This window comes from Crotalus tigris, unplaced genomic scaffold (assembly GCF_016545835.1).
Source record: "Crotalus tigris isolate CLP2741 ecotype Arizona unplaced genomic scaffold, ASM1654583v1 scf7180000020347.5012614909:4044961, whole genome shotgun sequence".
NCBI classification, from domain to species: Eukaryota; Metazoa; Chordata; class Lepidosauria; order Squamata; family Viperidae; genus Crotalus; species Crotalus tigris.
Window position 1 is genome coordinate 82333 of NW_024097978.1, and position 23325 is coordinate 105657.

Sequence of the window (23325 nt, forward strand, 5' to 3'; positions counted from 1 at the left end):
CTACCGGATCTTCAGTGAGGGCATAGAGATGGGCCCTGGCAAAGTAAAAGCCATAACTGAATGGCAACCCTCAACGACTCAAAAGCAGCTTCAAAGCTTTCTAGGATTTGCAAACTTCTCTCATCAATTCATTCCTTCCTTTGCTGAAATTGCTTTACCTCTAACAGACATTAAAAATGGGTAAAGATGGGGGAAAGCCATGACCGAGCCAAGTGCTAACATGGACTATGAGCTGTCAAACAGCTTTTGAGAATTTAAAAAGACTTTTTGCAGCCGAGCCAAGCTTAAAGTACCCCTGCTCCATGGAACTATTTGTGATTCAAGCCGATGCTAGTGATGTAGCAATTGGAGCAGTACTTTTGCAAAAGAATAATACGGGTATCTTACAACCCTACACCTACACATCAAAAAAATTCACCAATTGCAAGAGGAGGTGGGCAGTTTGGGAGAAAGAAGCTTTGCAATTTGTTGGGCTCTGTTAACCTGGCGGCACTACCTCGAAGGCAGCAAGGTGCCTTTTGAAGTATGGACTGATCACAAAAACCTAGAGGCACTGAAAACTCCTTGCAAACTTTCCCCCAAACAAGTATGATGGGCATAATACTTCAATCGATTTAACTTCACCCTAAAGTACAACCGGGGGGGGGGGAAAGAACTTCTTGGCTGATGCTCTGTCCAGATTGCCCCAGTACAAAAAGCCAGTATGAACAAGTATATGATTCGATCATGCCTATGGCACAGATTGTTTCTCAATTAACTGCAGAAAACCCCTTTTACAGCAAATCCAAACCCAGATGACCCTGTGATGAGAAAACTAAAGCATGAACTCCTCCATGATCAATGGTTTAAAGACCATCAGACCACCCTAACCTGCACAGATGGACTAGCTTACAAGGGGGGGGGAATTATATTTGTCCAAAACCCTCCACCTCTATGCGCTTCAATGCAGCCATGATGTAAAACAAGCCAGACACTTTGGCTATTTGAAAATGCTACATTTAATTCGCTGGCAGTTTTGGTGGCTGTGTTTGAAGAAGAACATGGAAAACTATGTCAAAAGTTGTGCGGTGTATGCCACTATGAAAAGAATTCCGGGAAAGCCCCCTGGACTATTATAGCCTGTCGTGGACCCTTTCCATCCATGGGGAGAGATTGCTATGAATTTTTGGTTGAGTTACCCGACAGCAGAGGAAATACGGTAATAAGGACTGTGATTGATCTTTTTTCAAAGCAGGCTTATTTCATTGCCTGCAAGGGACTCCCGTCAGCCCAGAAACTAGCCAAAATGTTCCTTAAGCATATTTACAGGCTGCACGGCACACCAAAATGGATAATCTCTGACAGGGGGGTGCAATTCACAGCCAGGTTTTTGAGGGATTTCCTGAAGATAATTGGCTTGTCACAAGGACTGTCATCACCCCTCTATGAATGGGGCAGCTGAAAAAGCAAACTCAATGGTGGAGCAGTACCTTAGGTGCTATGTGGACTATCAACAAATGTACTGGACTGACCTCCTCCCTTTTGCTGAGGTGGCTTACAACAATACCATTCATAGTAGCACAGGTTTCACTCCTTTTAAGATTGCCACAGGAAAAGAATTCAACCCAATACCTGAGTATCCTCAAGGACCCGCTACCTCCCACTCTTAACCAATAGATGTCAAAATGGAGGGATGTTTGGGACAAAACAAAAACAGCGCTGAAAAAAAGCCTGAGAGACATATAAAAAACAAGCTGATAAAAAGTGATCTTCCCAAAGATCTTTCCATGTTGGGGAAAAGGTTTATGTATCCACAAAATATCTACGACTTAGGTTGCCTAGTAAGAAGTTGGGACCGAAATACCTAGGTCCCTTCCCTATTGTCAGAATCATAAATCCAGTTATGGTGGAGTTGAAACTCCCACGATTTTTAGGGAAGATTCACCCTGTATTTCATTGCAGTTTATTAAAACCATTCAGGGGTTCTACTTTACGACCCCCTCCCAAGAAAGCACCCAGTCCCCTAGTGGTAGCTGGACAAACACATTATGAAGTAAAACGTATTCTTGATTCTAGGATTTTTAAAGGAAAACTGCAATATCTAGTTCAGTGAAAGGGATATGCATTATCACAGGCCACATGGGTGAAATCCAGTGACATGAAAGCTAATAGCCTTATCCATAAATTCTATGACAAACACCTCAACAAGCCAAGGGGCAACCCTTAATCTATGCTTCTGTTTAAATTGCAGAATTACACCTTTCTGTTAAAAGGGGCGAGATGTCAACGCTGTGACAATGGATGTCATCGCTCTGACAACTGAGAATCAGCAGCCATTTTTACTTTTCCTTCTAGCGTGCCTTTCCTATTCTTTAGAGTTTAGATGTAGAAGGGGGGGGGGTGAATGCTTGAGGATTTAGCTAGCCATAACAATGTAGAAGTGTGGGAACTCAAGGACATGGTTTGATAAGGTTTTGGCAGTCTGAGAGACCGGTGAGAAAAGCCTGCATCTTGCATTAATTAGGGAATGTGATTTATGACAGTGTTTGTGGGATGGGAATTGCAACGTTACTTTGTATCTCGGGGGAGGGAATCTCAGTTTTGAATTCAACTATGTAAGTGCCAATACTTTCTTTCCTAATAAAATGTTCTTTATTTATTTATTTATTTATGAGACTTATATACCGCTTTAAGTGCAAGCACTCTCTAAGCGGTGTACACCAGTAAGCAATGTATGTATGTATATATATATATATATATATATATATATATATATATATATATATATATATTTACATTGCCCCCAACAATCTGGGTCCTCATTTTACCTACCCCAGAAGGATGGAAGACTGAGTCAACCTTGAGCCGGTGAGATTTGAACCGCTGACCTGCTGAACACAGTCAGCTAAAGTGGCTTGCAGTACTGCACTCTAACTGCTGCGCCACCTCAGCTCATTTAAGGAAGAATTTTTGTCTTAAAGTTCTTTTACTGGTTTCATCTATTGCAGACATGTCAAACACAAGGCCTGGAGACTAAACCATTCGACAAACAGTTAAGGGAATAAGATACAAAGGGAAGGATTAGAGGTGACTTGCTAGTCTTCTAGTACTTAGAAGTCACAGAGATAAGGGGGTTGACTTATTCTCCAAAGCACCTGTGGGCAGGAAGGAAGCAATGAGTGGAAACTGGTTAAAGAACGATCCAACCTGGAACTTCCTGACAGTCAGAACAATTAACCAATGGAATAGCTTGTCTCCTGGAGCTTGTCTCCATCACTGGGGGTTTTCAAGAAAATATTGGACATTCGTTTGTCTGGAATTGTATTAGGATTCCTGCCTTGAGCAAAGATTGATAAGGTATTACATTCTATAGCAAAATAAAAAGTTATAGTATTTGGGACAAGCTAAGCAAATGTATGTTGTGAAGGGATTTTATTATGCTTAAGCTTGATATTAGTAATATTGATATTAGTAGTGATATTTTGTAATCATTATATGTATATATCTTTGTTTATGTGCAAGCAGCTTTGTAGGTGCTTTATATTTTCTAAAGTTGTCATTTGGGAAGTCTTGGTGTTAAGTGTGGGTAATTTTAAGTCAGAAAGCCAAAAGGAGGTACACACTTGTTCATAGCAAAGTAGTTGGGAAAAAGGAAAGAAAAAAGAGACATAATGAAGATGCAATAGTAGATGGGGAGAAGAAAATGTGAATGGAGGCTGGATGAATTTCCCTCCCTTAGTCAGCACAAAACTGTGGTTATGCCTTACAGCAGGCTCTGAGGTTGTTAATAAGGGAGAAGGAGAATATATACACTAACTCCAAGTATGTTTATGGAGTCTTGAATACTTTTGGAGAAAAGAACAGTAAGAGGATTGATTAATAGTAGAGGGAAAGAGTTGGCTCATCTAAAGTTGATAGAAGATGTACTCATGGAAGAAGAAAAGAAAGAAATTATGCCAGAGTGGCAGAAGGGAAGTGCAGGAATGGATAATAGAAGGAAGAAACAGGAACGTTGCTCTTAAGTTGGTTTGCACAGACTTGTGAATTGCATGCATTAAGCAGGGAGACTGCCATTAACGTGGTCAGTCCAAACATGTAAATTATATGCCTTAACACAAGCCTTAGAATGTTGAAGGATAGAAAAATGGAAAGAGAGAAAAATGGAAAGTAGAAGAAAGTGGGAGGTGGATGTTGCAAGATGGGAGACGGATGTTGAAAACAAGAAAAGAAAGAAAGAAAGAAAAGCAATGGCTAGAACACAGAAGCAGTCACTAAAAGGGAGTCACAAGGGATGATTAATACTTTTCTAAAACAGGATGGTTGTATTTATACTCTAGTTAAACAAATCTGTGATAAATACAAGTAAATAAAAAGCTTTTCAACATTTAGTGGTGAGGCCATTTCAATATAGGCCTCAACTGAAAAGCTGTCTTTGTCTCTTTGAAATGATGTATGGGAGGCTTTTGTTACATGAAGGTTCAAGAATGTCTATGAAGAAGAGAAGAAAGTTATTCAGTATTTGCATAATCTGGCACAGGTTTTGTCTTCTATCTCAGTACAGGCCCAGGCTGCCTTACCACCTGTCTCTGGCCATTGTTCCTGGAGACTAGGTTCAGGTGAAAAGAACTGTCACCTAGAAATACCGGTCCTGAGTGGTCTCAACTGTGCCAAGTCTTCCTGATTTAAGGAATCAAGGCGTGACTCCATGGAAAGTCCCATCATATCCTCTCCAATGACAAGCTCCATAGCTAGACAACCTTAAAATGAAATTTCAACCTGCCTCACCTGTTGAACTGTTTCCCTCTAAGTAGGACAAAAACCTCAATGGATTGGACTACCCTGGAAATTGTGTTCCTAGAACCTGGAGTATGTATTACAATATTTTTCTTCTGCTACTGTTGTTTCCCTCGTACCTTCTTTGGTAGAAGGAAGGACCATGGGCCCAATACTTTATGGAAGAAAAGGGAGTTGTGTTTATAACAAGACTACATATTCCACTTGCAAAGGGGCAACAGGGTCACTTGTTATGCTCCTGTCAATACAGTACAGCTTTACCAACAACTTTAAATCTGGACATATGGAGGAACATACAGAAATTACCTTTTGGGGAAGAATAACACGAGACTTATGGACAAGTGCCAGAATCTTTTTTTTTATGCATGTAAAGCTATTGACTATAATCAAGCTAAATGGACTAAGTGTGGAGACAGGCCTACTCATTAAATGCCAAATATGTTTGCACATCCTACCCAACCTGGCACATTCAAAGGATTCCTGCAACCCAGTGTTCTTCAAGTTAACCAGACCAACGGATTTTTTAGAATCATTTGAACTCGCTATCAATTGTACCAGATACAAATATGGGTTCAAGATGATTTTCATGAACTGGAAACCACATCTGAGATTCCCTCAGTATCAAAGACTCTTTTTTTTAATTGATCTGGCCCAAAAGAATTGTTTCATTTTTAAATGTGAAGCTTCCAAGAAAATCACTTCGTAATACAGGCGGATGCAAGTGATGTGGCATTGGGGGCTGTACTATTACAAGAAAACGATGAAGGGGTATTGCAACCCTGTGCGTATACATCCAAGAAACTCACCAAAACGGAACAGTGCTGGCCTGTGTGGGAGAAAGAGGAATACGGAAGACATTGGTCATTACTCACGTGGCGCCAGTTCCTTGAAGGCAACCAAATCCCTTTCCAGGTGTGGACAGACCACAAAAATTTGGAAGCCTTGAAAACACCCAGGAAGCTCAACTCCAAGCAAGCCCGTTAGTCCCAGCATTTTCACCAATTCCACTTTACGCTCAAACATTTGAGGGGGGGGAAGAACTTCCTGGCAGATGCACTATCTTGCATGCCCCAATATAACAGCACATGAGCCACCGACTCTAAACCAATGATGGTAGAAGCACAACTGGCAGCGCCAGTAACCACCAAAGCCCAAGCTAAATTAAAACCACAGCTGGGCAGCCAAACCGGAATTGAATTCGGGAAAAGTTTGGAAACAGATGAATGGTTCCAGAGAAATAAACACGTGTGCACAATGAAAGACCGGCTGCCTTGGGTGGGGGAAAAGTTATATATACCAACAACCCAAAGAGTCACATTCATGCAGCTTTGCCACGACACAAAATCAGCAGGGGATTTTGGATTTGTAAAAACATTACCCTTAATTAAACGGCAATTTTGGTGGCCATCCATGAAAAAGGACATAGAAATTTACGTGGCCAGCTGCCCAAAGTGTACAACTGCCAAGAGGTTGCAAGGGAAATCGCCCGGACTGTTACAAACAGTGGCAAATCCCTCAGCCCCCTGGAGGGAAAAGGCCATGGATTTTATAGTGGAATTACCAGAAAGCAATGGGAATACTGTCGTCTGGATGGTCATGGAATTTTTTTTCCTAATAGGTGCACTTTATCCCTTGCCAAAAGATTCACACCACAAAAGCCTTAGCGAAACGTTTTGTCCAGCATATTTACAGATTGCATGGGGCACCCCAATGCATAATCTCTGATAGAGGAGTACAATTTATGTCTGCATTTTGGAAGGAATTTTTATCCCTTTTAGGGACCACTCAGGGACTGACATCCTCAGGGGAATGGACAAGCAGAAAATTCAAACTCAGTACTTGAGCATTATTTAAGATGCTTTATTAATTTCCAACAGTCTGATTGGATGGACCTACTCCCCTTCACAGAAATGGCCTACAATAATGCAATCCACTCCAGCACAGGTTACACTCCTTTTCAAATAGTTACCAGTCAAAGTTTCAACCCCTTGCCAGAACTAACCCCAAATGAACCGGCGATCCCATCACTAAAAGAATGGATGTAATAATTACAAAACACCTGGCCAATAGTTAGAAAAGCACTAGATGAAGCTAGGCATGCATACAAAGCACAAGCCGATAAAAAAAGGGTTGAGCCTACACAATTCATTATAGGAGAAATGGTGTACTTATCTACAAAATACCTAAAATCCCTACAACCCTGTAAAAAACTTGGACCAAAATATATATGGCCTTTTCCAATTAAAAGAATCATAAACCCAGTAACAGTAGAATTAGAATTACCCAAAAATCTTAGGCAAATACACCCAATTTTTCACTGCAGTTTGCTGAAAAGAGAACATCAGTCACCTTTATGGCCAAAAATCCCCCCCACCACCTCCAATCATGGTGGAAGGTGAACAACACTTCAAGATAAAGGAAATCCTAGATTCTAGGAGATATCATGGGGCAATTCAATACCTAGTAGCATGGAAACACTTCCCTGCCTCACAAAATGAGTGGGTCCATCAACGTCATGTCAGAGCCCCGAAGCTATTAAAGAAGTTTCATACAGAGTATCAAGCCAGACTAACTTTTATACCTGTTTTGTTTTCTTTACAAGTGGATCTGTCTTATTTTTAAGGGGGGCAGGATGTCAGAATCCAATTATATTTCATTTCTAGCTACCTACTTTGAAAAAAATCCCATTTCTTACTCTCTCTGGATTCTGTCATACTACAAAAGGAGAGGAGGATAAGCAAGGGGGTTTTATGGCTGTCACTTCCTTCATTAAACTACAAAGGACTGGATCAAGAGGACTAACCATAACAATATGGCCATTGCCTTTCATCTAATCTCTCTGAAGTCTCCGTTTTGCCGGCAGTGAGGGAAAAGTGTGTGTGTGTGGGGGGGAAATAATGCAACGCCTCAGATCTGGGAAAAGATGAGGATGAGTGATCGTCGCCCAGAAGAACTGTGGGATGGGGCTGCTTGGGAACATTTGAAAACATTGAAGGGTGGGAGAGAATTCCCCTGATCCTGTCTAGAATGCCTGCAATCATTTTCTCTTAATAAAGATGCCTGTTGGAAGAGATATTCCAAGAGTTCTGTGTTCTTAAGATGTAAAGTGAGATGGGTCCTTACAGGAGCACTGGATGTTGGAGGATGTTTCATAATTGGAAAAGGATATTGTTCATTGTGGTTTTGGCCTTAGGAGGGTTGTTGTGTTTATCATGCTTTATCCCGCTTATTTAGAGAATTGTTAGATCTACTATATCCAGATCAACTTTTACTGCCACTCCTATCTATAACAATAAACCAACTAAAGCAATGATTTTGAAACCTTTACCTTCTGACTATATTCCCCCCTTTAAGAGTCCCTAAGCCTATTTAGCTTTTATATTAAAATGGGAGGAGTGAAGGGATTTTATTATGCTTAGTATATTAGTAATGTTAGTAATATTGATATTAGTAGTGATACTTTGTAATCATTATATGTATATATCTTTGTTGATGTGCAAGCAACTTTGTAGGTGCTTTATATTGGGAAATTGGTTATATAAAAGCAAGTGTTTCTTGCTTTAGGTACAGGTGATTGCTTACGTAAAAAGAGCAAGGTAAGGGAAGGGGGAAAAGGAGTTACGGATGGAGCCTGGGTTACTGTGTATGAGTCATCATCTAGGAATTGGGGTTTTTTTTTGTGCTATCTTATGCCCGGTACCTGATGTTTTTGTTCTGGAAAGGTATAAAAGGTGGAAGACATCTTTCCTGGGTGTTGCCTTCATCTCTCTACCAGCCACGAAGAGAGATGGGGTCACCCAACTCTATTTTGATCAAAATAAAAGTTGTTTGCTTGTTAAAACCTCGGCTCAGGAGTTTCTTTTGACTTTTAAATTCCTGAGTAATGCTAGGGCAATTGTGAGGCTAAGTGGAAAACCTTACAGTTGTCTGCCAGGAAGGATGTGACCCCATTTCCAAGACTTGCCAACACTAGTGATGATAAACCCTCCTTCCCTATACATATAGGGACAAATGTGACTGCAATGTCGCCATAAACATTAAAACCGTAGAAAAAAAAGCCCCCGTCTTCTAACCAAGAGCCCGGTCCGAGTTGACGACACTTAACGTGTTTCTAACGATGACAGCTCTACATCAACAAAAGAGAACAACTTGCTCGCTGGAGAATCTATCCGCCCACTCTTTTCCCAGGCTCAGTTTCTCACAGCCATTCACTTCGTGGGCAGGGCAAAAAAGAAACTCAAGACACTCACAGATCTTCCAAAAATCTCAACCTCAGAATAAGACCTTAAAACTAAGCCCCTCCTCAGGGATCTCGCCTCCGGGAAATTATAAAAAAGAGGCACGTGAGGGTCCCGTGATGGATAATTGACATAGACTCTTTTACCCCTTTCTTATTAGAACGCCATCTACGGAGTCGGTCACTTCACTTTTTATTGGGCGACAAAGACAAATAGGCAGGCCATCCGGGAGTAGATTTTCTCTGATTAGAGAAAATTCTTGGTGGCAACCAATCCTCCCGCAGGAACGAGGATTACTCCTCCTCCCTCCTCCCCCATTTCACTGGTTCCGGTATCCAGAGCGCCTCAGAGGATGAGCGTGGGTTGTGCCTCATTGTTTTTCGACTTCTTCGCCAGGTATCGGTAGCAAACTGCAAGGGGGAAGTACCGTTTTGGAGTACGAAAAGTCAGAGGGGTCCGTGAGAGGCTTGGGGCTATATTACCCGAAGAAGTAGTAGGATCTGGTATCGGCGTCAGACGCGAGTCTTAACGAATAGACAGCCCCAGAGGAAGGACACCTTCCTCCGCCTGACTTTTTGCTTTGCAGAATGGACGAGCGTTGTTGCTCGTTTTCTGCTGCCTTTGCAGGCGCTCCTTTCTGCTCCTTAGCATAGCTCTAAAACTTGCGAAGTTATTTCTATCACGGGCTTCACGTTGAAATAAATCTCACGAAGTGGCATGCTTTCATGAAGGAGCTAATGAATATGCTTTGTAAATCAGGTTGGCTATTGGGCGGTTTGATACATACCGTAGTTTGCTTGTAGATCCGGAGAAGGAGGATGTAGCTAGGTACTTGCATGTCACGTGGAAGATCCCAACCTACACTGCTAAACCATCAAGGAGGAAAGAGCTGCTATATTGCTACATTCTTCCATGAAGAAGCAGAAACCCCAGTAATGTTTATATAGTTGTCTGATTGCATTCAGTTTGACCTTAAAGAAACAAAATTAAGAAAGGCAAACTGCTGAGAAAACTCATCATATAGTAGAAAGCAGTTTCATGTATTAATGCATGTGTCTCGTTCTAAAGGAAAGGTGCAATATGCCACTCCAAGTATTTGGAGATGATATTGCAGAGCTTTTAGCCTTAAGGTGTTTCCTTCACACTGTTGGTCATATTTTTCTGCCTAGTAAACTACGTTAAGAACAAGGAACCTTTAGTTGTTGATTAGGGTGTTAATAGATGGTTATTGAATTATTGTTTCCTCGTGCCACTGTGCCCTTGGCTCCAAAGTACTTGATAGACTGGTGGTAAAATCAACATTCCTATAACTGATAAAGGACTAATTTCCCAGGCTTCAGTAATGTCTCTGGCTACTTTTGTCCCTGCTTGCCAACAATTATAGTCTGTTGATTCCCTCAGTTGTTGCATATATTATATTTTTTGTTTAAGTAGAATTTGTACCTATACAGAGATTTAAACAGTGATACATTTTTCAGATGCAATTAGACTTTTGTAATGCCTTCTGTGTAGAGTTATAACTACTACTATTCTCCATCATGTGACCAAGTTGGGGGTTATCAAATACATTTTTGCAAATACATTTTTGCATTGTTAATGGACAATTCATATTTTAAAATCCCAATACAAATTTTTAGCTGTTGTGAGTGAAGAGGGTACATCTGGAATTTTGAGAGCCATCAGTGATGTTTATTTGCAAAATAGTGGCTGTGATAAGAGTATTGAATTGAAAACACCATGTCCCATAAAGAAACCATTAATATCATTTTTCTACCACTAACCCCTCCCCCAACTTTGCCTCTTTTTTTCTTGTTCAAGTGCAATCACTTCTAAATGTCAGTGAGCAGCATTTTTTTCTAAGAATGCCTATGTAATTGTGTAGGGATAGAAGTTGGCTTTTTATTTGAAATTCAGCTTTTATTTTTTTTTAATTATTACTTTAGGAAAAAGGAATTGCCAAGTGCATAGAATAGTGTCCATAGGCATATTGGTATCTATAGATATCAAAGTGGTTAGAGTACACAAAAGGAATTGATGGTCTGTTTGTAGGATATGAAAGATGAGTGTAGCCAACCAATCCTCAGTTATGTCAAAAACAGGAACTTCCAAGTGTAATTTCTAGTTTTGAGTGTGACATTAAAATATTGTTTTAATATTACATATCCCAAACATCTGGCTTAGAAGAACAATTTATTCAGAATAATTTGTACCATCTGAGTATCTATTCCATAGGCCTTTCCAGTTTCTGAACTCTCTGTAGAGAAATTGTAAGATATAAGTTTAAAAGGCTTTGTACAATCGAGGGGTCTTATCAAATTAATTTCTTCTCTATATGTCCTCCAGTAGTACCAGTTTATTTACTTGTGCAGAACAATTGTACATTTACTGGCCTTCCAAAGAGTAGTCACAAATTCCATCAATAAAATGGAAGGCAAAGCACAAAAAACATAGAAATGCCAGTAGAATGTTTTGTAAAGCAGCCAACCATAAGAATAACATTATGACTATAGTTAGAATCCCAGATTGTGGTCAGTTTTCTAATACCAAACATTCCATCATTCCCTACTTTATCATATAGGAAACCTGCAGAAATTGCACCTCAATAATGTACAGTTATAAATCTCAATTTCAGTGGATAAAATATAACTTTGATTACAGCAACTAACAAGTATAGTTGGTCTGAATAATTTCTATCATGAAATTCTTTGCAGTACATCTTTCTCCAGGATTTTTAGATTTTTAGATTTTGAGCCTCTTCTATACCTAATTAAAAAAAAATTTCTAGGTGTCCTACCATAGAGACCCAGCAAAGTGTACAGCTGAATAATCTTCTGAAATTGATATTGCCAGATCTTTTCTTCACTGGTATCCTGCAGAGAATAGTTAGAATGGATTTTATGAGAAAGAGAAGCATCTAATTAAGTAGGCTTTCCTCCCTCCACTTTGCAGCTCATAGGAATTAAAGGACACTAAAGAAAGTATATAATGGACACTAAGGAAAGTGTTGCAAGAATAGTGTTATCATACAGTAGTTGAAATTTCCATTCCATAAACATAATTTCCCACTTTTTCAGAACTATCTCATTCCAGATTATTATTTTTATGAGACCAGTAATGCTCCATATTCTTTTCCTATTCTCCTCTTAATTTTGAGTTATGAGGCCTGAAACAGTTTGCTGAATTCAGAATTTATGTGTCAGAAGCATTAACAGACATATTAATAGCTTTTTGAAACTTACTTTCCTCACTTTCTATAAATTGCTGTTTATAGAATGTTCCTGGTTCATGCTTTCTCCCATGCTATGATACTAGCCATCATAATCACTGTGATGGCAGAAGAAAAGATGTGTGACCTTCTTGGGGAACAGGAACAAGAATCCACAAAAGAACTAGCATTGATGAACAGACTGAAGCCACTTTTCAATCAAAGGTACAGTGTCAATGGGTTTCAGATCAAACAGATAAGACTAGGGCCGTGGTGGTGAACCTTTTAGAGACTGAGTGCCCAAACTGCAACCCAAAACCCACTTATTTATCGCTGGTGGGCATGGCTGTGGTCATTGCAGACTGGGTAGGTGTGGCCAAGGTGGGCGTGGTCACCTTGATGTTGCTTATGGGGAGAGATGCCTGTGGGGGCCGGGCAGGTTTGGGGGAGATCCAGGAGGTCTCTGGCAGGTGGGCCAGGAGGCTCATTTTGCAGGGTGAGGCGAGGCAGGGCAGGGGTGCCATTGTCTCAAGGTGAGGTAGGCCGAGGCGGTTGCTGCCTGACACCATCAGCCCCCACACACAGGCCAGCGAGCGCATGGGGCCAACAGTGTCCGTCAGCAGCCATAGCCTGCCGGGCCCTCAACCAGCGCACTCTGGGGCTCTGCAGCCCGCCACCAGCAATTCAGAGAAGCCACCTCTAAGCTGGAAGGCTGGCCGACAGCTGAGGAGATGATGCAGTGAGTCATGCGTGGAAAAAGGAGAGCATGCAAAGCCAGGAGGGATGGGACAGTGGTGAGGGAAACCAGCTGTGCTGGATGCATCCGACCACGTGGCACCTCGGTGAGTTAGCGGGCAGCTGGTTGAAGAGGGATGGTTGCAATCTCCGGGGCTTGGCACGCAAGCCCACAGAGAGGGCTCTGAGTGCTGCCTCAGGCATGCGTGCCATAGGTTCGCCACCACTGTATTAGGGAATGTTGCACTCTTTTGAATGCCAGAAGTAGAAAGCATTATAATGAGACAATAAAAGTTGTTGAATATCAGAGCTAATTAATGGAGATTGATATAAAATCAGTACTTGCTCATAATTTCAACTTTGCTCACAGTTGAAATGTGAGAAAAATTACTTTTAGAAATCTGTCACATCTCCATACCCAAGATTCTGTTTTTCATGAGGCTATTGGAAATAAAGGTTATCCTCTCTTTATATAACCCTACTTAAGTGTTATATCTTCACATGCCATTCTAATTTTAATCCTTTCTTAGTGCTTCCACACTTCCCAGTTAACAAATCAGAAAAAAATATTTAAAGGAAATTTATACAAGTAACATAACTTTATATTTTAATATACAGTGCATTCAGAAAGTATTCAGATGTGAAGGGGGTCTGAATACTTTCTGAATGCACTGTAGTTCAAGATTCCATAAGAGATGATACTCTATTTGTAATGAAATTAGGAACACACTGTTAATTGTGTACTGGCTATTAACTATTCCTTCATTTGAGAGGCGAAGACCAGATTAGCATTATAAGAAATATTCCAGGAAAATATTGTTAACTTTCCTACTGTTTTTATTTTCCTGTGTTGGGGTAAATGTGGATGTAAATGTGTAAATGAGGGTATATATGTGTAAATATGGCTACTAGTTTTCAAAAATAGTTGGGACAACAATTTGACTGGAATCATATGTAAGGTTCCTACCTTGAGTAGGGGATTGAACTAGAACAGGGCTTTTCAACCTTTTCACCCATTGTACCACTTTTAGGATATGGCAACATCCACGTACCACCAGTTGCCTAGCAAGGTATCAAAAACTTGATGACCCCCCCAAAAGGAAAAAAGTGATAAAGTACAGGTAGCCCTCAACTTACAACAGTTCGCTTAGTGACTGTTCGAAGTTACAATGGCACTGAAAAAAGTGCCCCCCAAGTCATAGCTGAGCAAGACACCTGCCTGCCCACCCAGCGGCGCTGTTCCTCCCTTCCGAGGTTTTCATTGTTGTGAGCATTTCTGTTGAGGATTGGCACTGGGGGTGTGGTGGGGGCATGTTTGGTTTTTATTCCCGATGTCTGCTGGGTGGTTGCAGCAGGTTTTGGTCACTTCACATGACCCTGGGACACTGTGACCGTCATAAATATGAATCAGTTGCCAAGCATCTGAATGTAAATCACAAGACCCTGGAGATGCTGCAACATTCCAGCTGATTGGCACTTTTTCTGGGCTCAGCAGAAGCACTAGGATCAGCGCTGAGCTCCAGCTGGAGCCTGCAGCTCCAGCCATCTCTCGCTCAGGCTTGTGCGATGCTGCCACTGGTTCAGCTCATTCCCCCCCACTACCACTTTTGTAGGATGGTCGCGTACCACCTGCCAGGTGCCAATGTACCACAGGTGGTACCCTGGACTAGAAGACCTCTGAGGTCTCTCCCAGTCCTATGATTCTATATTATGTGTTCTAAATTGTCTATTCTTTGCAGTTTTGAAACAGAAAGCATGAACGATGATGGCCACTACATTTACAGACTGAGGATATGTCGAGAAGTCTTCAGCAATATGACCAATTCTGGCCTGGTGCAGATCAGTAAGATAGACAACAAACAAAAAGTAATAGGACGAATTAATGAGACCCATCTTGCAAATGGAAGTAAGACATAATTTAAACAGATCTATTGAGCGTTCTTATAATTATACTCATCCCTCATTGAATCTCTAATATTTCTAATTTGGCAGCTAGCTGGATTATGCTAATCTATCAGGGCGGCGATCCCTATGGTAACCATTGTACACAGGAAGACAGGAAAGCTTTAGTAATGATCATCTGCAACCGAACAACATTAGCAGTGAGTATAAGAATGGGGTAGTAAAAATGAATTATACTAAAGAAAACTAGTACATAACTCAGCCCCTACCATACTATTTACAGTATTGATTACATGCTACATAATATCAGAATTGAAGTTGATTAGAAAAGAAAGGCTATGGAATTTACATGAAAAGTGCATATCAAAATGTTTGCGTGTACTATAAGATAAATGGTAAGGTTGAGAGCATTGAGTAAGAAAAAGGCACATCATAGAGGAGACTATATTAGAACATTTTAATAATGCCTTAGCCTAGGAAAATGGAATCTGCAGCCATCTAGATAGTATTGACCTACACCTCTTTGTAGTTTCAGTCAGCATGCCATGTGTATGAATCAGGCGACAATAGGATTATGAAAATTGTGGGGTACTCTGTTGCTGAATATCTCAAGAGAGGAGGGGGGCAACTGAACTTTCTTTAGTGTGCCATTAGACTCTTACTATATCTAAACAGACTGGCTTCACCATGGTGGCAGAAGAGAGGGAGAAGATAAAGCAATGTTCCTATGTTTTTGAGTTAGAGAGCAGCTTGGCTTGTCCTCCGGAAGAATTGCACCAAAATGTACACCATCACCTCAGTATTGGCTCTATACTGCTAATCACGTAAGTTGATTTGAAATATTTAATAGTTCTTTTCTGAGTTAAACAGCTTCTGACAACTTACCAAAATAATTTTAGGGGGGGGGGAAGCATTCAAAATCAAATCATTTTAAAATAGCAGCTTGGCATTGTAAAACTAATTTGTTAGAGAATTTTAATTTCTCTGTTGGTGAAAAAATAAATCAGAAGCTCTCACAGTTGACTGCAATTAGCTGATTCAAAATAACTTCTTTATATTTATATCAAAATATTTACAATACCATATGTTCTTCTTTACGGCAACATAGCTCAATGAAGACTTCTTACAGAGAGATACAGAGACAAACCTGAGACTGGAAATCCAGCTCCTAACTCAATACCCTTTTGCACAGACTCAGTAGCACTTTCTTCACATTGGCTGACTGAGTTACCACATGACTCTTCCTGCTCATGAATATTCCAACACTCCTCCCTTCATGACAGGAAGAGACATCAGACCTATTGACTTAATACATTCTCCATAGTGAACACCACCCAATGGGTTAGTCATCATGTCTGCCAAATTATCCTCAGAAGAACAATGATATAAACTAATCAATTTTCCTTTTACAGCTTCCCCGACATTACAATACTTAATGTCTGCATGTTTACTTCTGTTCTTCACCCTGTCACCAGTTGCCATTTTTATACAGGCAGCATTGTTTTCAAATACCTTTACAGATCCTTTTACATTAACGTTTAAATCTTGCAACAACTGTACATACCATGTTACTTCAGAACACAATTCAGATAAAGCAATAAACTCTGCTTCCGCTGCTGAAATAGCAACAGTTGTTTGTTTTCTGGACTTACATCCAATCAGAGTCCCTCCAAACAATATTATAATCCCAGAATTTTATTTCCTTGTGTTTATATCATTGCATGGTCACTATCAACATAATACTTTAATTTCAATTCCTCAGTAATCTGTATTTGAAGACCCAAATTTATAGTTCCCTTTAAATAACTGAGAACCCTTTTTACACCCATCCAATGTAACTTTGTAGGTGCAGCAGTAAAACTACTCAAAATGCTTACTCCGCAAGCTATGTCTGTTCTGGACTACTGTGATAGATATAACAAACTCCCTATTGCTGAGTGATATATCTCTTGATCACAGGTTTCACCTTTGTCCGCACTTAAACTATTATAAAAATCCGTACTCATGGGTGTGGGAGCAGTATTGCAATCTTTCATATTATATTTCTCCAATAACTGCTCATTTTTTCTCCTTTGACTGAAAATATAACCATCTTTTTCATTTTTTTGTATCTCTACACCGAGATAATTTTTTATTTCTCCCAAATTCTTTAATTCGAATTTCTTTCCTAATTTATCAGCAAATTCCTTGACTTGTGATTCATCCTTTGCGATGAAGCAAAGATCATCCACAAATGATAACAGTAGACAATTCCCTCCTTGTAACTGTCCAGTATATATACAAGTATCAGCTTTGCAACTCTTAAATCCTAGACCCTTTAAAGCAGTATCTAAACAGATATTCCAGTTTCTGGCTGACTGCTTCAGCCCATAAATAGCCTTGTTTAATTTATACACCATGTTAGGTTTTGCAATTTCATATCCTGGTGCTTGGATCATATAAATTTCTTCTAACTCAGCATTGAGGAATACAGTTGTGATATCAAAGTGCCAGATTTTATGCTTATATGCCGCTGCCAGCGCCAGTGCTAATCTTATATTCTCACTTTTCACAGTTGGCGCAAATACTTCATCGTAGTGCACATTCTTTAATTGTGAAAAAACTTGTGCCACTAACCTGGCCTTATACTGTACATCATTATTTGGCAATACCTTTTTCTTATATACACACTTACAACCCACAGCTTTGGTTCCCTGTGGCAAAGTCACTGATGTAAATACTTCATGGTCTCCCATGGATTTCATCTCTTTATCCATGGCCTCCTTCCATGTTTCTTGTTCAGCTTTTGGTAATGCCAACACTTTATAACTTCTTGGCTCATACCACACATTGCAAACCTTTACCTTGCTGGCAGAATACCTGTCAGGCAGAATTCCTTTATTACATCGCTCTGACCTACGTGGTATTAACTGCTCTTGTGTCTCAAGTCTTTCTGGTTTCATGTCTTGTTCAGCCTCTCCTCCCTGAACATTGACATCTTCAATAATCATTTTTCCATCATTAGATGAGTTATTGTCGTTAAATAGATCACCATCATTAAGTGAGACATACCCAGAATTTGTATTTATTCTGTCCCAATTTTGTTCTGCAAAATTAGCAGACCTTGAAATTACAATTCTTTTACTTCCATCGCTAAAGCGATATCCTTTTGACCCTGGCTCATAGCCCACAAACCTGAGCTTTCTTGCCTTTTGCTGTCCCTTTCTTCTGATTGCTTTCGGAATATGTACCCATGCAGTACTTCCAAAAATTCTCAACTGTGCCAGTGATGGCTTTTTCCCATATAGAATGGCATATGGAGTGTTATTAATGGAGGAACTCCACAGCCTGTTAACTATATAATTGGCAGTCAATATGGCTTCTCCCCAATATGACCTGCTCATACCAGAATCCTCTAATAATAAATCTTTCATTGTTTGCAAAACACCATTCCTTCTTTCAGCTACACCGTTCTCTGCTGCTGTGTAAGGATTTGTACGTCTGTGTCTTATCCCCAACTGCCCTAACCATTGTTGGAATTTAGTTGACATAAATTCAGTACCTCTGTCAGTTTGCAACTGACACACTTGTTGTCTGAACTTCTCTCTACAAAATGTACCCACTATTTGAATTATTGTAGCAGTTCTGTCTTTCCTCTAAGCAAGTAGCAAAATGAATACCTGCTGTAATCATCAACAATTACCAGTGCATATTTTGCTCCTCCCAAACTGGCTTGCATAGGTCCCACCAGATCTGCATGGACCAGCTCTAGAGCTCTTTTTGTTTGTCTTGTGCTATATTTACTAACTGGGAATGCCTTTGACTTCGATGCTTTGCATACTGCACAGTCAAATATGTTTTGCATCCCTTCAAATTTAGCCCTTCTGCAAAATCTTTCATTTGCTGCAAAACTTTAAAGCTTACATGGCGAAGTCTTCTATGTAGAAGATGAACACACGAATCATGCTCTGCAACATTCTTAAATATATGGGAACATTGAACCTTTTGTCCCTGCAATACATATAGATTACCTTCCTTTATGCCTTCTGCACAAATATTCCCATTCCTTTTGATGAGACATTTTCCATTTACAAAAATGACCTCAAAACCTTGTTTGTCTAAATTAGACACACTTAACAAATTATGTTCCATCTCAGGTACACAAAGCACATTGGTAAACTTTGATTCCAAATATGGAATTTTTACATTGCCTTTTCCAATGACTTTTGCTTTCTGGCCATTTGCCAAAGCCACAGCTACTGGAACAAACCTGCAAAATAATTCAGAGTTATTAACAATTGTTTGACTTGCCCCACTATCTATTAGCCACTTGTCTCTGTTGTTGCTATAGCAAACTTTTGCAACACCAAAATGTTCCTTTTGCAAATCAGTCTTTTTTACTTGCACAAATGTCCTTCGCTGCAAATTGTTCCTCTGTAAACTGTTCCTTTTCAGATGTGTGTTTGCTCCACAAATGTAGCAATTCTTTTCTTGCTGAGCTCTCTGCTTGCAAAATCTCTCTTTTGATGCAACTTGGTCCCATCTGCTTGTTTCTTCTCTGGACAATTGCAGTCTGAACCTCCTCCTCAGGAATTTCACCTCCTCATGGCTGTCCCTAAAATTTTGCTTTTCTTTTTCATTAAGCAAACATGCCTTTAAAGCCTCAAAATTTAAGTCTTGCTCTTCTTTATACTCAAATATTGCAGAAACTGTGTCCCAGGTTTTATCTAAACTGTTCAAAACCAATAAAACCTTCTGGGACTCAAGGAATTTAATCCCACGTTGTTATAAGTCCAAAAATAAACTTTGCATTTTATTTAAATGCTGTTCCACAGATTCACCTGGTTGCAAATAGGCCCTGTAAAGTTTTCTTGACAATTGCACTATATTGCATGCAGAAACATTCACGTGCACCGCTCTCAACTTCAATCAAATCTCCTTTGAAGTCTTTAAATTTACAACATTTAGACATTGTTCATCATCTAAATTCAAGATGAGATAAGCCATCATTATCATGATTTTTCTCATCAACAGCTGCAAACACTTATGGTGGATTTTCTACAATATACCACAGCTCTTTAGCTTTTAGCAAACATTCCATTTTAGCAGCCCACACAATGTAATTCTTCTGGCCCAAACAAGGCACAGAGTTTTCCTTAAATTCCATTGCAGCCATTCTGCTTATTCTGCCTTGTTCTTATACTTTCTAAACACAGGCAATTTCTTCCAGCTTTAAATTACAGTGCAGTTCTTAGTAAGCTCTGGGCCCATAACCTATTAGAGAATTTTAATTTCTCTGTTGGTGAAAAAATAAATCAGAAGCTTTCACAGTTGACTGCATTTAGCTGATTCAAATAAATTTCTTTATATTCATATCAAAATATTTAAAATACCATACATTCTTCTTTACAGCAATATAGCTCAATGAAGACTTCTTACAGAGAGATACAGAGACAAACCTGAGACTGAAAATTCAGCTTCTAACTCAATACCCTTTTGCACAGACTCAGTAGCACTTTCTTCACATTGGCTGACTGAGTACCACATGGCTCTTCCTGCTCATGAATTGTAAGGACCCACCCCACTTTGCATCTTAAGAAGACAGAACTCTTGGAATAGTTATTCCAACAGGCATCCCTTATTAAGAGAAAATGGTTGCAGGCGTTCTAGACAGGACTTGGGGTTCAAGCGCTCCCATTCAAGGTTTTAAGGGGTTCCCCAGTAGCCCCACCCAATCACCCCCTTCTTCCAGCGACAGTCTCAGGCATTACACTCCCATCCCCTTTTCCTTACTGCTGGCTGGCTGGAGACTTCAGAGAGAACCATATGAAGGTAATAGCCCCATTGTTATGGTTAGTCCTTTTGGTGATATCCACATCCAGTTCCTTTAAAGTGTACCGAAGGAAGTGAGGGCCATAAAGCCCCTTTGTTCACCCCCTTCCCTTCATTGTATGACAAAATCCAGAGAAGGCAGAAATGGTGTTTTCTATAGTTGATAACTAGAGATGAAATATAATTTGGATTCTGACATCCTGCCCCCTCAAAAATAAGACAGATCCACGTAAAAGAAAACAAAAAAGGTATAAAAGTTAGTCAGGCTTGTTAGGATATTCTGTGTGAAACTTCTTTAATAGCTTTGGGGCTCTGACATGACATTTATGGACCCACTCATTTTGTGAGGAAGGGGGTGTTTCCAGGCAACTAGGAACTGAGTCGCTCCATGATATCTCCTAGAGTCAAGGGTTTCCTTTATTTCGAAGTGTTGTTCGCCTTCCACCATGATTGGAGGTGGTGGTGGTGGGATTTTTGGCCGTAAAGGTGACTGACGCTCTCTTTTTAGCAAGCTGCAATGAAAAATTGGATGTATTTGCCTGAGATTTTTTGGTAATTCTAATTCTACTGTTAACTGGGTTTATGATTCTTTTAATTGGAAAAGGCCCTATATATTATGGTCCAAGTTTTTTACAGGGTTGTAGGGACTTTAGGTATTTTGTAGATAAGTACACCATTTCCCCTATAATGAATTGTGTAGGCTCAACCCTTTTTTTATCGGCTTGTGCTTTGTATGCCTGCCTAGCTTCATCTAATCCTTTTCTGACTATTGGACAGGCGTTTTGTAATTGTTCCATCCATTCTTTCAGTGATGGGACCGCCGGTTCCTTTGGGGTAAATTCTGGCATGGGGTTGAAACTTTGACCGGTGGCTATTTGAAAAGGAGTGTAACCTGTGCTGGAGTGGACTGCATTATTGTAAGCAACTTCTGCGAAAGGGAGTAGGTCCGTCCAATTTGTTTGCTGAAAATTAATAAAACATGTTAAATATTGCTCAAGTACTGAATGACAACGTTCTGTTTGTCCATCCCCTTGTGGATGATGGCTAGATGTCAGTCCCTGAGTGGTCCCTAAGAGGGATAAAAATTCCTTCCAAAATGCAGATGTAAATTGAACTCCCCTATCAGAGATGATGCGTTGGGGTGCCCCGTGCAATCTGTAAATGTGCTGGATGAAAAGTTTTGCTAAGGCTTTTGCGTTGGGAATCTTTTGGCAAGGGATAAAGTGCACCTTTTTGGAAAACAAGTTTGTGACCGTCCATAGAACAGTATTCCCATTGCTTTCTGGCAATTCCACTATAAAATCCATGGCTATTTCCCTCCAGGGGGCTGAGGGATTTGCCACTGGTTGTAATAGTCCTGGCGATTTCCCTTGCAACCTCTTTGCAGTAGCACATTTTGGGCAGCTTGCTACGTAGCTTTCTATGTCCTTTTTTATGGATGGCCACCAAAATTGCCATTTAATTAAATGTAAAATTTTTACAAATCCAAAATGCCCTGCTGATTTTGTGTCATGGCAAAGCTGCATGAATGTGACTCTTTGGGTTGTTGATATATATAACTTTCCCCCTCCCCCAAGGCAACCCATCTCTCATTGTGCACAGATTTTTGTTTTTCTGGAAGTATTCACCTGTTTGCAAACTTTTCTGGAATTCAATTCCAGTTTGGCTGTCCAGTTGTGGTTTTAATTTAGCTTGGGTTCTTGTGGTTACTGGTGCTGCCAGTTGTGACTCTGCCATCATTGGTTTAGAGTCTGTGGCTCGCGCGCTGTTATATTGGGGCAAGCAAGTTCTTTCTCCCTGGTAAATGTTTGAGCTTAAATTGTAACTGGTGAAAATGCTGGGACCAGCGGGCTTGTTTGGGATTCAGCTTCCTGGGCGCTTTCAGGGCTTCCAAATTTTTGTAATCAGTCCACACCTGGAAGGGGATTTTGTTGCCTTCCAGGAACTGTCACCACGTGAGTAATGCCCAACGTATCCCGTATGCCTCTTTCTCCCATACAGGCCAGCGCTATTCTGTTTCCATGACTTTCTTGGATGTATATGCACAGGGTTGCAGTGTTGTGGGGTGCCCCAGGGCTCTGTTCTGGGCCCAGTGCTCTTCAACATCTTCATCAATGATTTCGATGAAGAGATAGATGGGGAACTCATCAAATTTGCAGACGACACCAAGCTGGCAGGAATAGCCAACACTCCAGAAGACAGGCTTAAGATACAGAAGGATCTGGACAGACTTGAACACTGGGCACTAACTAACAAAATGAAATTCAATGGTGAAAAAAGCAAGGTTCTACATTTAGGCAAGAAAAACCAAATGCACAAGTACAGCATAGGTGGCACTATGCTCAATAGTAGTAACTGTGAGAGGGATCTCGGAGTCCTAGTAGACAATCACCTAAATATGAGCCAGCAGTGTGCTGCAGCTGCCAAAAAGGTCCACACAGTGCTAGGCTGCATTAACAGAGGGATAGAATCAAGATCACGTGAAGTATTAATACCATTCTACAATGCCTTGGTAAGGCCACACTTGGAATACTGCATCCAATTTTGGTCACCACGGTGTAAAAAAGATGTTGAGACTCTAGAAAGAGTACAGAGAAGAGCAACAAAGATGATTAGGGGACTGGAGGCTAAAACATATAAGGAATGGTTGCTGCATCCAAT

At 40.3% G+C, this 23325-nt stretch overlaps 1 protein-coding gene across 4 annotated transcripts in view; it reads left to right on the forward strand.

Annotated features, from left to right (window-relative positions):
- The first annotated feature begins 9222 nt into the window (after positions 1-9222).
- The window catches only part of M6PR (mannose-6-phosphate receptor, cation dependent), a 49463-nt gene continuing 35360 nt past the window's right edge, over positions 9223-23325 (forward strand). The window contains exons 1-5 of one of the 4 annotated variants that reach the window (XM_039366600.1): positions 9223-9407; positions 12283-12441; positions 14691-14857; positions 14944-15053; positions 15508-15677. In XM_039366600.1, the coding sequence (XP_039222534.1) occupies positions 9364-9407; positions 12283-12441; positions 14691-14857; positions 14944-15053; positions 15508-15677 (650 nt within the window). In that variant the 5' untranslated portion in view covers positions 9223-9363. Of the gene's footprint in view, positions 9408-12282; positions 12442-14690; positions 14858-14943; positions 15054-15507; positions 15678-23325 lie in introns of those variants that run through there. The other 3 variants (XM_039366598.1, XM_039366599.1, XM_039366597.1) reach the window with 3 other exon arrangements.